The 13,855-nt window shown below is 44.4% G+C and overlaps 1 protein-coding gene across 1 annotated transcript in view; it reads left to right on the top strand.

The window, feature by feature from the left end:
- LOC146174665 (acetylcholinesterase-like) overlaps positions 1–9,621 on the top strand; it is a 46,869-nt gene extending 37,248 nt beyond the window's left edge. Inside the window, exons 8-11 of the mRNA XM_084585428.1 lie at positions 753–846; positions 3,959–4,229; positions 7,591–7,678; positions 9,553–9,621. Coding sequence (XP_084441554.1) covers positions 753–846; positions 3,959–4,229; positions 7,591–7,678; positions 9,553–9,621 — 522 coding nt within the window. The remainder of the gene's footprint in view (positions 1–752; positions 847–3,958; positions 4,230–7,590; positions 7,679–9,552) is intronic.
- Positions 9,622–13,855: the final 4,234 nt, after the last annotated feature.

The raw sequence follows: 13,855 nt of genomic DNA, 5'->3' as shown, positions 1-13,855 counted from the left end.
GAAGTAGCAGTTCCACAATTTCTGTTGGGGTGCTCCACGCATTTAATGTAGCGAAGTGGATGAAGAAGTCAAGCCACTATTCCGCAAATTCATGAAGCGCTCCTTGGATAATGAGTGGCTTTTAGAGCTGTGCGAAAACCAGAGGCGGTGTCTGTTCGGTAAGTTCCATCTACAGTGGCGTCGCACAGTGGTGCTAGTATCTCTAGAAGATGTCACGTGGTGGTAACGACAATGCCGTCTGATTAGGGGCTCAGAACACCGTGGAAGTATATTCATTCGCCGCCGCAGAGCTCACTTATATGGCGGCGTCGGTATCAAGCTCCTTTAACGGTCATTAGAAACATTCACGCCGCTCTAGGCGGCACCTAACTTAAAGCTCATAAAGAAACGCTCAAGTTTAGATGTTAGAAGCAACTGCCGCAATCTCAAATAATGTAGACTTTGCATTGCCCTGTGGCCATTAAAGAAAAACTCGGTGGCGTATCCTGTCGTGTAAGAAATAAAACGATAACAGTAACACGTCGGTGAAACCTGGGTGTGAAAAGGAAACACTGCGAAGCTACGTGATAATGTTATGATATCTCAGACTTGTGATTTTGAATACTGACACATATAGTATTAGCAGCTAGATTCGTCGTGTATTTAACTCCAAAATTTCAAAAGTTCCATATGTCCACAAAATGTCCCGTGTCCTACAGTACGCCCCTTTCGGGAGGCAAGATGCATTTGCGCAAGCTTCTGACTGGCTCCAGAGGTTCTACCACGTACAAGACGGCAAAGCGCTGGCGACGGCTTATCGGAAGCAGATTCAGGTTGACGCCGCTGAAGACCCAACGACTGCTTCTGGTGAGTGAAGTGGTGCTGTTAGCAGGATTATCACACTGTAGATTTATGCTGCACGAAAAACAGGGGCACAAAGAGACAAAAGCGCTGCATGTGTTCAAAAGAGCAAAAATGCTTCACCCGAAAAGCTATTGCATATATTATATAGCTGTTCCAACTAACCACATCGCAATACAAACAAGCAAGGAAATAAACCGTTCCTAACGGAAACCTCAAACACTTTCGGCATTTCTATCGGCGGATCCAAGTGTTCGAACTGGTTTCATCTAGAAACGTTGAGCTGGGCTCACGCCTCTATTCCTTCCTGGAGAGTGACCACTGTGACTCGGCGCCACAGGTGCTCAGACCCGCGAAGAGGGAGTCCGATAATGTCTATATGCTTAGGTGTCCGAGGAACTGCATGTAGCGGTTACGAAGGAGTCAAGGACGGTGAAAATGGGGAACAAGTGGGCCTGTTGAGGAGTTTTAAATAAAGACACGCTTTAGTTCATCGACGGTTATCAAATTTCGCTTTGTTACCGAAAAGTTGTGTCATATGCTTGGGCTATGCTTGGACAGCCGGTCAATAACCAGATATGCACACGTATATGGCGGCAGCAAAGACCTCCCAGTAGCGTACGCCTACAGAAAAAAATTACTTATCCTCTGCGTGTCCGTAGAAATGAAGGTTGCTTCTCCGAACGTGTGACGTTGCTTAACAGGTAGAATGACGATTATCGAATATTGCCGCCATTGGAGAAATGTGGTCGCATCTGAGGTTGTGAAAGGGGAAGGAGGGTGAACGGGCTCCGCTGGAAGGCACGTATAGGAGTGTCATACGCTAGTTGGACTTGTACGCACAGCAAGTCTTCCTTGAAAACAATACAAAGCAGCACGAAGACAAAAACTACGAGGGGGAGGAAATCGACCCAAAGTGCCTAGTCGACACGGACCATGAGCGCCGCATTAAGATGTCAGTGAAACCGCTCAAATTCGTTGGCTTGCGGTGAAAAGCAGTCGTTTTGATGTGGCATGATGCGGTATAACGCTAACGTAATCGTACGCTTTTCAACTGCTACCCTGTGTTAGTGGCAATTTTTGTTAGGCGACAGAAACGTGTTTTGCAGGGACTGATAAGAGCGTATGCCGAAATTATTGCCATGGGATCTGCAAAGGGCGTAGTTTAGGACGTCAATAAAAACGCTTTATCATGGTTTAGGCTACTTGTGTTGTCGTGGAGGAAGACGGCCGGCGATGTCAATGTGAATTTTATAGAAGCGTTCTCTGGGCGAAAGGATGACTGCAGGAGACTTTGGTTGTGGCGATGCAGCTTCTCACTCGCAAACGAGGGAACAGCATGCCCACGCCCGCACTTCAGCATTCATTCCTGGTCAAACGTAGCGCTCAGCGGCAAGTCATGGGAAGCCTTGATGACAAGATGAGCAAGGGAAATGCAAATAGTCAATACATATGAAGTCACGTTAGACTGCTTACTTCCTGTAAAGGCACGCTTCAGGGGGAGGCAAGTTGCTAAAATATTTTACTTATTTAGGTGAATAAATTTGAAAGTTTAACTCCTAGTGTGATCTGGTTGCGGAAGAATTAACTTTGCCCTTAAACCAAGACTTCTAAAGAGACCTAACCTTTCTGGGCCCACAATAAGCCGTCTTTAACATTTTTAATGGATGTGAGCGAGTCAGGAAGTTTTCAAGATAAAAGCCATAGTAGGGCTCATAACACCAATTCTTGTCCTCATAACTTGTCACTAAAGCTGACCACCGGAAGTGGTACGGAAGTTGTGGAACGTCAGTGTAACATATTAGTATCAATGGGTTTATAGAGCGAGAGGGAAGATAGATGGTTCATGTCCCAAAGCGTGGTCAATGGTTGTAGTCCCAAATCACGGTCTTGTGTTTGAACTTCGAATAACTCCTTGAGTTTGCGTCCCAGGTAAGGTCGTACGTTCGAGTCCCTCACTTGCATCACAGAAACCGTGGCGCCATTTGCTCGTAAGGCATCAATAATGAACTTCCATGTGGCGCCGGGATTGATGTCTTCGGTATCAAAATTCTAACGCAGCCGTCGGTGCAACTTATCTGGTGGTGTCAAAACCTTTCGCTGTCTAGCGGATTTGGAGGAAGCGTGCAAATAGGGCTTCCACTTTGATAACCATAGACTATCCTAAGTGTCTCAAAATTCTTAAATCTTATAACGGCTCACTCCAGTAGGTTGTTAAAAAGCGTAGCCGTAAGTCGCAAGAGCTGAGGTGCGAACGCTCCGCGTTTGATGGGGAGAGGGGGACAATCTTAGCGATGTTCCGAGGTTATTTTTACAGGGAAATCTTTACGTCCTATTCCACTGGCTTTATGTATATTTAGTGTTGTATTTCTTCAATGTAATTCACACCAGAAGTTGAAGAAAACATTTCTCGTGTAACATGCCGTAATAAGTAGAGGTTTAGAAAAGTTTTTTATTCTTTTTCCTTAAAATCCACTTACATTTTTTGTCCTAAAGGAAACAACTTGAAGCACGGAAAAACCTTCTTGAGGGCGAACACACCCTCCTATTTCGTCTTTACCTATATATGTGCTCTCTCATTATTTTCTTTCATTATGAGCAGGAAACGGAATATCCAAGGCAGATGGCGGTAGCAAATATATATGCTCGCACAAAGTGCCCAAATAACGACGATTGAATATAATCCTCCAAATAAATAAATGTCACCTTAGTTTCAGTATATGCGTCTAAGCAAATCGCAGGTGCAAAATTTTAAACATTGGCAGTGGCAGCTTTCTTGCAGTCGTATCATTCGCACTTCTTGAAGAAATGAAACGCATATGTCCCATCATTTTTGCTGTTTTTTCTTCTAAATCGAAATGCGGGTTCTAAATGCGTATTTGCGCAATAAGCGTACAAGGATCACATTGGACGTTACAGAATGGCGGAAAACGCAAACTTCAAAAACAGACTTGTAGAATAATAGGGCTACATCCAGACGCAAAAACGGCAGCAGAAAGACAAAAAGAGACAGCTCAGATGGCGATAAACAAGCAGCTGATAATAAATTTCTGATACTATGAGCTATACAGTAGATTATAACTATGTGACGTAATTCAACCGTTTCTGCGCACGGCAGGCAGCCAAGAAGTGGACTGGTGGGTGCGCCAGCTGATCGCGGACGTGCTGTTTGTCTGTCCGCTGGTCCACCTGGCTTTGGAGTTGGCAGCCGAGCGCCGAAACGAAGTGTTCGGCTTCCTGTTCGATGTACGCCGGGTCAGCCTCGCACCGCGATTCTCGGAGCTGGACTTCATATTCGGCCGCGTGCTGGACACCTCGGCTGCCACTGCTGGAGAGTTCCGCCTCTCAAGGACCTTGATCACCATTTGGGCGCAATTCGCTAAACGAGGGTTAGGATTGAATTTGCTCTTCACTGCAGCATTTTGTGAGCAAATAGGAAAAAGATGTTCATCAGTTTACTTTGGCGCGCTGCCAACCTGTAATTTGGAGTCCAATAAGTGCTATCCCTAGATTACTTTACTGCCATACTAGCATTCGCACTGTTCAGTGTTTTTGTCTGCGGCATTAACAAGCAAGAACGCATGGAAGGTCATCCATTAAACGAAGCCTGACACACTGTTTTCGTTTCTCTACTTATTCGGAGACTACTATGTGGCACAGTATATAGTTGTCAGTAAGTTAAAGCAGCTCTTTGAGATTATTGTATTCTGGAAACAGAAACACGCTCCGGCTCTTAGCTCTGTCCGTTAACCGCAAGTTCACGTTTTCCTCCCTTGTAACAGTAAGTCAATCATCTTGTAGTCATCTGGTTGTTGAGGTTTGAGCTTCTGGACACGTCCGTTGAATGTTGCGAAGGCCGTTTTCAGCGGAACCGGCTTTGCATGGCTTGGTACATATGATTGACACTGCGTACCTTTTAGATCCTCATCGAAATGTTACCAACAAAGAAAAGGTCACTTCATCCGTTCTAATGGATGCCTCCTGCAATCTCATTAGGCCGTGAGGCAGGGGACAAGGCCAGAAACGAATCGGGCCATACGCACTTTTACTAGAAGAGTACGTGAGGATACTATTCCTGTTACGTCCACTTTAAAACATTCACGTGGCATAGCGATGATTTAGCGAGTATTTAAAGTGACTGACGCTCCATGGCGTTTACGCGCAAAGAATGGTCTTTAACTTCGTGCTGTTTTCAATATCATGCCGCACGTCGTTCGTCGTTGTCAGGCGAACGCTAGGTGCATTGTCACAGGCGTCTCCAGAGCATATTTCGGATATGTTATAGGCACAAGAGCATTCATATGTATGGCACCACGGACACAGTTCTGCGGCCTTCTGATTAGAGAAGGGCTTCGCAGAGTGTCCGGAACGCCATCTATTACACGACGACGAGCAGCCCAGGGCCTGCATTCCGAGTTTGCGTCGTTATCGAAGTGTCGCCATCTCGCATGACCTCGAGTCATTTGATTGGTCGAACCGCCGGAACCGGGTATTGCCACTACGAAACCGGAAGGGGTGACAACATTATGTTTCGGTATTTCGACCAATCAGATGATTTGACGTGAGGTAGCGACATTTCGATAACGACGCAAACTCGGAATACAGGCACAGGACGAGAGAAAACGACTAGCTCACTTTATTGAGAACCTGTTCCACGTATCGATCACTAACGACAGGTTAAGTGGCGTGCTCTATGTATGTACTAGCATGGTCCGGTGCCAGTATCCGCCGAAATACGCCGAGCGCTGTTGGAGCACAAAGGCAGTCGTACTTCACACAACGTACGCTCGCCGTGCCACCCGCTCGCGTTGCATGGGCAATTGACCCCTCCCCAACGGTCGTGAAGCGCTGCGTTAGCAGGTATTTTGTCCAGGAAGGGGGTGGAAAAAAGAAGGCATACGAAAAGCGGACCGTGCGTTTCTGTGCCAGATTCTGAAGTTCCCTTAATTGCTCTGTGGCTCGCCGGCATCAAATGCCGGTCCCCTTATAACCGCAGCGTGAGAACGTCAAGGAAGGGCTCGAGCCGCTTATGAGTCATGTGTGCTTCCTGGTTTGACCCGGTGCTGCATTAGGCCAATCGATCTCCGTTTAATACGATTTATATTTTTGTGTTTGGCGCATCATAGCCCCAGTTGCTTGTACGTCATAAAACTCCTATAACTATAACTAAAGATCTATATTTTCAAAATGCCGCTCAATACAGTCGCCAACTACCGTAACGCGAGGAAATAGTATACAAACATTACAAGCAAGCAACAAACTTATCAAATTAAACTTTCCTTCTGTTGCACCAACTATGCCAACACTTTTAAAATATTATAATTCGATACGTTTCGATCTCTTCACGACATCTTACAAAAACCTCGGGCAGATGTATGTGGTTTGGTATTGTCTAGCCGAGCTGTTGTTCTCTTTGTTGTTCTCAGAGAAATATGGGTTTATAAACAAACGATGTGTGCCGTATTTGCCTATTAATAATTACATGTGTATATTGTATATGAAGTGTATGTATGCATATAAGAAGCAGCCCCTCTGCTGAAATAAGGGATTGTGGATAAGTCAGTTTTACCAAGGACAGCTTTTTTCTACAATCCCCATCTTTATTTGATGGAAAATTAACAGTTTTATTTCATTTCTAAGATTTTTGGGTTGTCAAATTGGCCGAATCCTAATGTTACGAAACGTTCCGCGATACTGCCAGCGAGACATCGTCACTCTTGTTCACTAACCTCATTCACTGCCGATACTGATGTATTTTAATCCGTCTTTTTGCCTCGTACCTATGACTGGATTAATTGCCATAGACTTTGTTGAAAATTACATTATAGTCATTAAACTTATCGGCTTTGTGTTTTCAATTGTTTTAGTGCCTTTTATATCTGTATTACATTGAACTGTGCCTCTTTGTGAGGACCCTTGAAGGGCTTTCAGTATTCCTATGTAATTTAATATCTAATGATAAAAGGGAATCGAAATTCCTTGCAAAGCCTAACTGAAGAAGCAAAATTCGTCAAAGCAAAAAATTCAAAGTCGTTAGCATCACATAGCTAACAAATACCTTACTGCATTTAGGCTCAAGAATCAAAACGTTAGAAGTTAATAAATACGGCAAATAACGTACACCAGTATTTTTTTTTTTTTTGCATACCCCGTAAAAGACACTGGAATCTGTTTCATTTGTTATAAGACAAAACCCTCTGCGGCTGTTTTGTTCGAAAAAGCATTTCTGTAGCAATTCTGGGTGAATGACGACGCTGATAATTGCCTTTCAGGCCCACAAAACGTAGCCGTAATTTGTGTGCCTACAATTTTTTAACAGGCCCAGTGAGCATTCTGGACTAATCACCGCACTTGTATTGCATGACGCTTTTCTTCGGACACTCGCATGGCATCAGTGACATCATGAAATCCGCAAGCTTCAGCAAATTCAAAATTAGCGCTCGATTTTCCTCTTTTAGATATACTTTCACGATGGAAATCTTTCCTTTCCCAGCTTTGCATTGCAGGTGAAACAAGACGATATCCTCTGATTTTACAAGTGTTTAGAGTGACAAAGACCCTCTATAGAAATGCTGTTTTTGATTAGAAAACAAAAAATTAATACAAATAAATACTCTCTGGAATGCCGTAGCGCGTCCTCATTGTGACCGGGCAGACATCAAGAAGCTTGTTAGAGCTGATATTTCTGGCGCACGATGGTAGGCTGTTAACGATGTATGCTATTGTACTCTTCCACTTTGCCCCGCTCAGGACTCTTCCCAAAGTTCGTGGAAAGCCATGGCCGGCCTACAAGGATGGCAAAGCTGTCCATGTGCGGATAACTTCGTTGGAAGTGAAAGTACGCTCACCATTCTTCGTCACACTACCAATGACGCTACCGATGATGTTCAAACTTGGAGTATACGATTTTTTATATTACGAAGAACTTTACTGCGCAGGAGATATTTTGATATATAGCCAGGTAAAAGGAAACTGACAAAAAAAATTTCCATCGCGAATTCAACAGTCATTTAGATTGAATAAGTAATATTGTATTCAAATTTGTTAGCATACATATTTATATTGATCATTCAGTGCCAGTAGCATTCAAACACTTTTCGATTGCGCGCAATATTAACAGCGCGCATGCGCTCTGATATATGCGCGTGTAAATTTTAAGAAGCCGTCTAATTACGCGCGTGACGCCGCGACACCCGGCATAAAGCTGCTCCCTGATTTTACGTAGTTGTCTCATATTACGCTACGCCTGATAAGAATAACTTGTTGTTTATGACCAGCAGAATGGCGCTGCTTCACTTGATCACGTGACAAGTGTAATAGTGCACGTACGCCTTACGTTTCGATTCTGTAGAAACGCGGCCGCCGCTTCTGGCGTTGAGCCCATGGACCCCCGACTAAGTAGCCGAGCACTCTGTCCCTTGAGCCACCGCGTATTAATTCAAAATAGTAAATAAAAAAATCAAGTCAATTTTCGCCACTAGGTACAAATTAGCAGAAATAGGTGGCTGAAGTGAAAGCTGCTTTCTCTGCAGCTTGACGACGCTCCAACCACCTTTACATCAGCAGCATGACAAGGCGAAAACTATACCTGCGAGAAAATGCTTTTCCTATTCACCCCCCGACGCCCATCTTTGATTGAGCTAGGATCTCATATTTTTCGGTTGGGCGAAGTGCCGTTTTCTTTACTGCTACCGTTGGCGTTTTTTATTAGTCTCTCGTGGCCGTGTGAGCTCTGTGAAATCATCTGTCTCGACCAGTCGGAGAATGTGTCCCACGCTGATGGGGTTTTCTCGACCAGTCGGAGAATGTGTCCCACGCTGATGGGGTTTCCTACCACGCCGAGGCCCTCAATTTTCTCGAGAAGGTCAAAGGGACTATTTTTTTTTTTTATTTGAGTCCTCTGAATGCGGCTCTGTGACTGGCCCTTCACGATTAGTTTATTATGACTTCCTAATTGTCTGCCCTCAAATATTAGAGGTTTCTTCTTTCATTTGACTTCCTGTGGGTGGCGCCGCGTGGTTGGTCCTTCGTAGTGACGTGAGGTCTAGACGACATCACTGTCTCCACCCAAGCAGGGAATATTCTTTCTCAGGACAGCAGGATTTCGGTGTAACAGGAACTCTAATGTTGCCGCAAGAAAAATGCAATAATTTTTGTTATTTATTTCCTGAGCTCATGATTATGCATCTGTTCACGGGAATTATTTCTTAACATTTTTCTGACGTACTGCTATTCGTGTTACTCAGCAAACTCGTATAGCTTTGTTTTAAGCACCCTGTATTTTTTGGGAATTTTAGCATACGTATTCCAGCTGAAGCCCGTGCTAACAAAGAGTTTCTGGGGCTATGTCCAGCAGGATTTCGGTATGGCAGAAACTCTAATGTTATAGCAAGGAATACTGTAATAACAAGGCAATCTGGAATGGTGACAGGAATACATTTCAGGCGGTTGTGGGAACAACCACTTTAAATTATTTTGACTGCCAATGTTAGGATATGGCATTGCTCATATTTTAGCTTGAACTAGTTATCGCCATTCTACCTATCCAGAACAACAATATCGCATCGTATTCACAAGCTCCTTTCCTTCAGCACAACACGAATAAAATTTCTGTGTGGTGATATTCGTTCCCGACAACTCATTGCGTACTTTTTTTGCATGCGCTGTGCAGCGACCTTAACAAACATTTCTTTGGCATGCTTCACCATGCAGGAAATTCCAGACTTCAAGAAGAAGATCTGCGACACTGTGGCCCAGTATGTCCACTACGAACTGTCGTAGACTACCAACCCTCTTCCTCGACAATACGAAGACGGCCATCTCACAGATATGAATGCGTGTGAGTGGCGAAAGGGACGCGTTACGTCAGAAGTGACTTATGATGAACTCTTCATCTATTTTACTCTCCTTTATCCTGCCACCACGGCTGCATTGTTACTTAGTTCTACACTCCGATTTTCAACCATTTTGCAATTTTCGCATTTACGTATATACAGTTTTTCAACTTCTTATCTTACAAAGTGCATTTTATATCAGTGGATTGTGTTGCAGTATTTTATTTTTATTTTTCCTTTATTGACACCATGGCATGTATCATAATGTCAAAATTTGTAATAAACTAAACTAAACTATTTCAGCAGTTAATATTTGTACTTTGTACGGCTAGCAAGAGCATATCACTTCTCAAATGTTTTTACATTCGCATTTGACACAACAAACTCCTTGAAAACAAATGGTAGACATTCACAGAGTGTGTACATAAAGTGCAGGAGAGATTACAAATTACCGGAATTCATTGTCGCTTTATAAAACTCTCCTCAAACTAAGAAATCGTCACACATAGCCCAAGCTTAAATGTGTAGCCTCAGCAGATGCTTATAGAACTATTTTTTTAAACATTATGATAAATTATTTCCTATTCTCAGTGTTCCCTATTTCTCATGGGTGGATTACGAAGCTATTTCAACAGTGTTTCTCGTAAAGAAACAAAACGGCAAAGTAGGCTGTTTAAACTCCAAAACAATGCATGGGGTTCTAGGGACGCCGCCATGAATAGCCGCTGTATAATTAAGTTACCAGTGCTTTCTTACCATGCCCTGACATGGTACAAAGCGTAGGAACATTTCACATTGCCACCAGATATCTCTGGCTGCCACTTTCGGTATCTAGCTGTCCATCTTGTGATGAGCAGCTGAATGCCAAACCCACTGAGCCGCCGCAATGTCTCAGATCTTTGTTCACAAATTCATATAATGGAGTTAGATTAGTGACTCAATTAAAATTGTTGACAAAACAATCTGTCCAAAAAATGGCGTAGGTTTATCGTACTTAAACCTGTAACGAGAAAAGCACCCGCCGTGGAGGCTCAGCGGCCGAAGCTCGGCTACTGAACTCGAACACCCGGTCACGAACCCGAACGGTTTGAATGCACTCCGCTCTGACGTGTTTTAGTGCGAAAGCTGTACTCGCCAACTAGCTAAATAACCACCAAAGCGACTATGTCCTCGTTTGACCTTGCGAGGCATTGAAGGTGATTCATCGACACCCCTGAACTCTGGAGTTAGAGACTAAGGCGAGCTGGCCCATTGTAATAAATATATCCTTATCCCCACTCAGAGACCTTAGGAGAAGGCGAGGTGAGGCATGATGAAGAACTCAAGGTGATCCGTGACACCCGGCAAGCTCCGGAGTTATGAAGAAGACGACAAGTTGGGGCCTCGTGAAGAATTAGATTGGATTGGAGAGTCCGCATTTAGCCCTATGGGGCACTATGCTATATGGTTTCGAGTTCATGGCTTTCGGGACGTAAATCTGGGCCACTACGTGAACTCGTGAAGACATATATTTAGCCCCGCTCAAAGGCTGAAGGACAAGGCGACGAGACGAAATGGCACCTCGTGAAGAGTGCAATGTCACCCCCGACAACTGGCGAAGTCCGAAGTTGCAGCCCGTAGAAGAAAGCTTCCGCTACAAGACTCTCCGACGTAACTCACAATTTTTTTTTACCTTTGTCATAGCCGCACATCCACTTAAATTTAGAACATTTTAACCATGTTCACAATGTTTTGGGAGAATCTAGCGGTTTTAAATTGAAGAAATGGGGATCATAATGTTAATTTTTGATTCGGACATGAAAGTGGCCAAAAAACACCCTTGGACATTCGTGCTCATGCTTTGCGATTTTAAACATACGTGGTCGCGAATGAAATGTGTATGATGCTGTCACGGGGACGCGCTAGGCGAACCGCAATGCGCCTACTCTGCCTGCGAAAAAAGCACAATCGATAGAAGTAGCAAAAAGAGGAAACATGCAACTCGCTAGGCTCTTTCATGATCGCCATTTGGCAATCTGCTTCAGTGGGCAATTCCACACATATATTGCTCGCACCAAACGTAACTCTGCGCTGTGTTTTGTGTAGCTGAGGAAAACATTTTTATAACCGAGACATTTTCAATTTAAAAGATTTCCTTGTACTCGACTCAAACGTGTTATGACCCGGCAGAGTATGACTGCAAGGCCACCACTAAGAAATGAGTGGCGTTGTAGCATAGCCTCCAGGATCTGTGGGGAAATCCGGTGTTTACTGTTGCAGTTTACCTGTGAAATTGACCGCTAATGGCCGAAGCAGAAGGTAATTTCACCTTCCTTTTTTCTTCTTGCATTCCAAAATTCAATGTTCGATTAGCATACTTTTTTGCTAAAATGTCCTTCATCCAGCCACAAAAGCCAGCTTCAATTTGTGCTCATGCTTTTGTAAAAGGCATTTAATGCAAAACCTCATTCAGGTTTCGCATAAGAGTGCCATACAGACAGATACATGTATTCATTCAATTCCGTGACATCTGTATGAAAGTTCATTATATCTGATGACGTTTGTAGACATTTACAGCACTGATCTGTGTGAGCTGGCAATGGGAGGAAAATTGGAGGCTGGCTACGACATAGAAATAAAGGAAGCCGGGAGTCAGCGAGACCATAGCTAGCACGCGCAGGAATAAAGCGAATACGGTGAAAACCATTTTACAGGACTGTTTTCGTTCACTGAATCATCATGATGATTATCAACTAAATCCACCATTATTGTTATTGCTACTACATCATTTCCCCCATCCTCCCAGTCCGAAAGCGGAGAGCGCGGAGAGCGGGACCGAGCGCTTGAAGGTGGCAACTCCGAATCCGAAAGCGTATCGGGGTGGTAGGTGGTGTGCAGGGCTTTCTCCAGGCCAAATGATTGGAGACCAATTCATTCATAGTCACGCAGTAGAATACATTCACGATGGGACAGGGCAGATAACTGTGGGTTGCTTTTTTTGCTGTGGAGAAGCCATGTGACAGCGTAGAACGCGATGACCTGTGTAATAGGTTGTGCCTCAATGGTCTCCCTGAAGATGTAGTCGCCCGGCTCCGCGCTCTCTACACAACGATCAAGTTATTCGTGGAGTGGCAAGGCCTCTGGTCTTGTCCGGTTAAGGTGCAGTCAGATCTCCGACAGGGATGTTCCCTCTCCCCGGGGTTGATCATACGGCCGTTGAGCGATCAGGACGGTGAATTAGAGAGGTGTGGCAAAAGGTTTTACCTGACGTGTGAGCGGTGGTTGGGTAATGCCACAAGTACTACCAGGCCTGCACTACGCCGATGACAGTGCATCTCGCTGGCTCCGAGGCAGATCCTTAGAAGCGATTCGATGTTTGTGCCGTGCATTCAGAGTACTCTGGCGTACGTTTTAGCACGAGGAAGAGCGCGGTACTGTGCTGGTCCCACGTCAACACCACCGTGAACAAATCGAAGTTACTTCGCTACAAGGGCGTTACATTTCGTGGGCATCAACCTACTAAAACTTTGGAGCAGATCTTAAAATACGTCATACCTACTTGCTCGATTACGAAAATGGTCTCCGTGCGAAGGCGCTGTGGTCATTTAATAGGATGTCGTTACTAATCTCTGTATGGAAGGCGGTGATGATGTCTGGACAGATAAACGCAAGTGCAATGATATGCACCTCGTCCGGGACAAGAGTTCAGGAAATAAAGATTGAGAGCAATAGGACGACAGGTCCCGAGTGCCCATCGTTCACCTCTCAGCTATGCAGTGCAGGGAGACGTCGGGTGGTTCTCCTTCGAGGCCAGAGAGACAGTGGCTAAGATTAGTTTCGAGATGCGCTCCTGGACTCCAGGAGGCGAACGCCGGGTACATCGAGTGCAACAGTGTCTTGCCTACTCCCGTTTGCGTACGCGTAGGAAAAGCAGGGTACGTGCGCTAGGAACTAAATACGGGATACCGTTGTCAACCGACGACATACTCTTTTAGTGCACTGTGTTTGAACTCGTTCTAAAATTGTGTCAAATGTAAGCTTGTACTGTTTCTAATTTGTACGTTTATTCTTCAGGTACTTCACGTGAACGGCTGTCAAGATATTTGTGATATTAGAAATTTTAATCTTGTTCTTTAAGATTGTTATAAGACCCATTCAAGATTGTTATACCCTTATAATTAGCATTTTACCTCTATTTATAA

The sequence above is a fragment of the Amblyomma maculatum genome, chromosome 11 (genome assembly GCF_055883805.1).
Source record: "Amblyomma maculatum isolate TAMU_Amacu chromosome 11, ASM5588380v1, whole genome shotgun sequence".
NCBI lineage: Eukaryota > Metazoa > Arthropoda > Arachnida > Ixodida > Ixodidae > Amblyomma > Amblyomma maculatum.
This window is presented reverse-complemented; position numbering and strand designations above follow the sequence as displayed.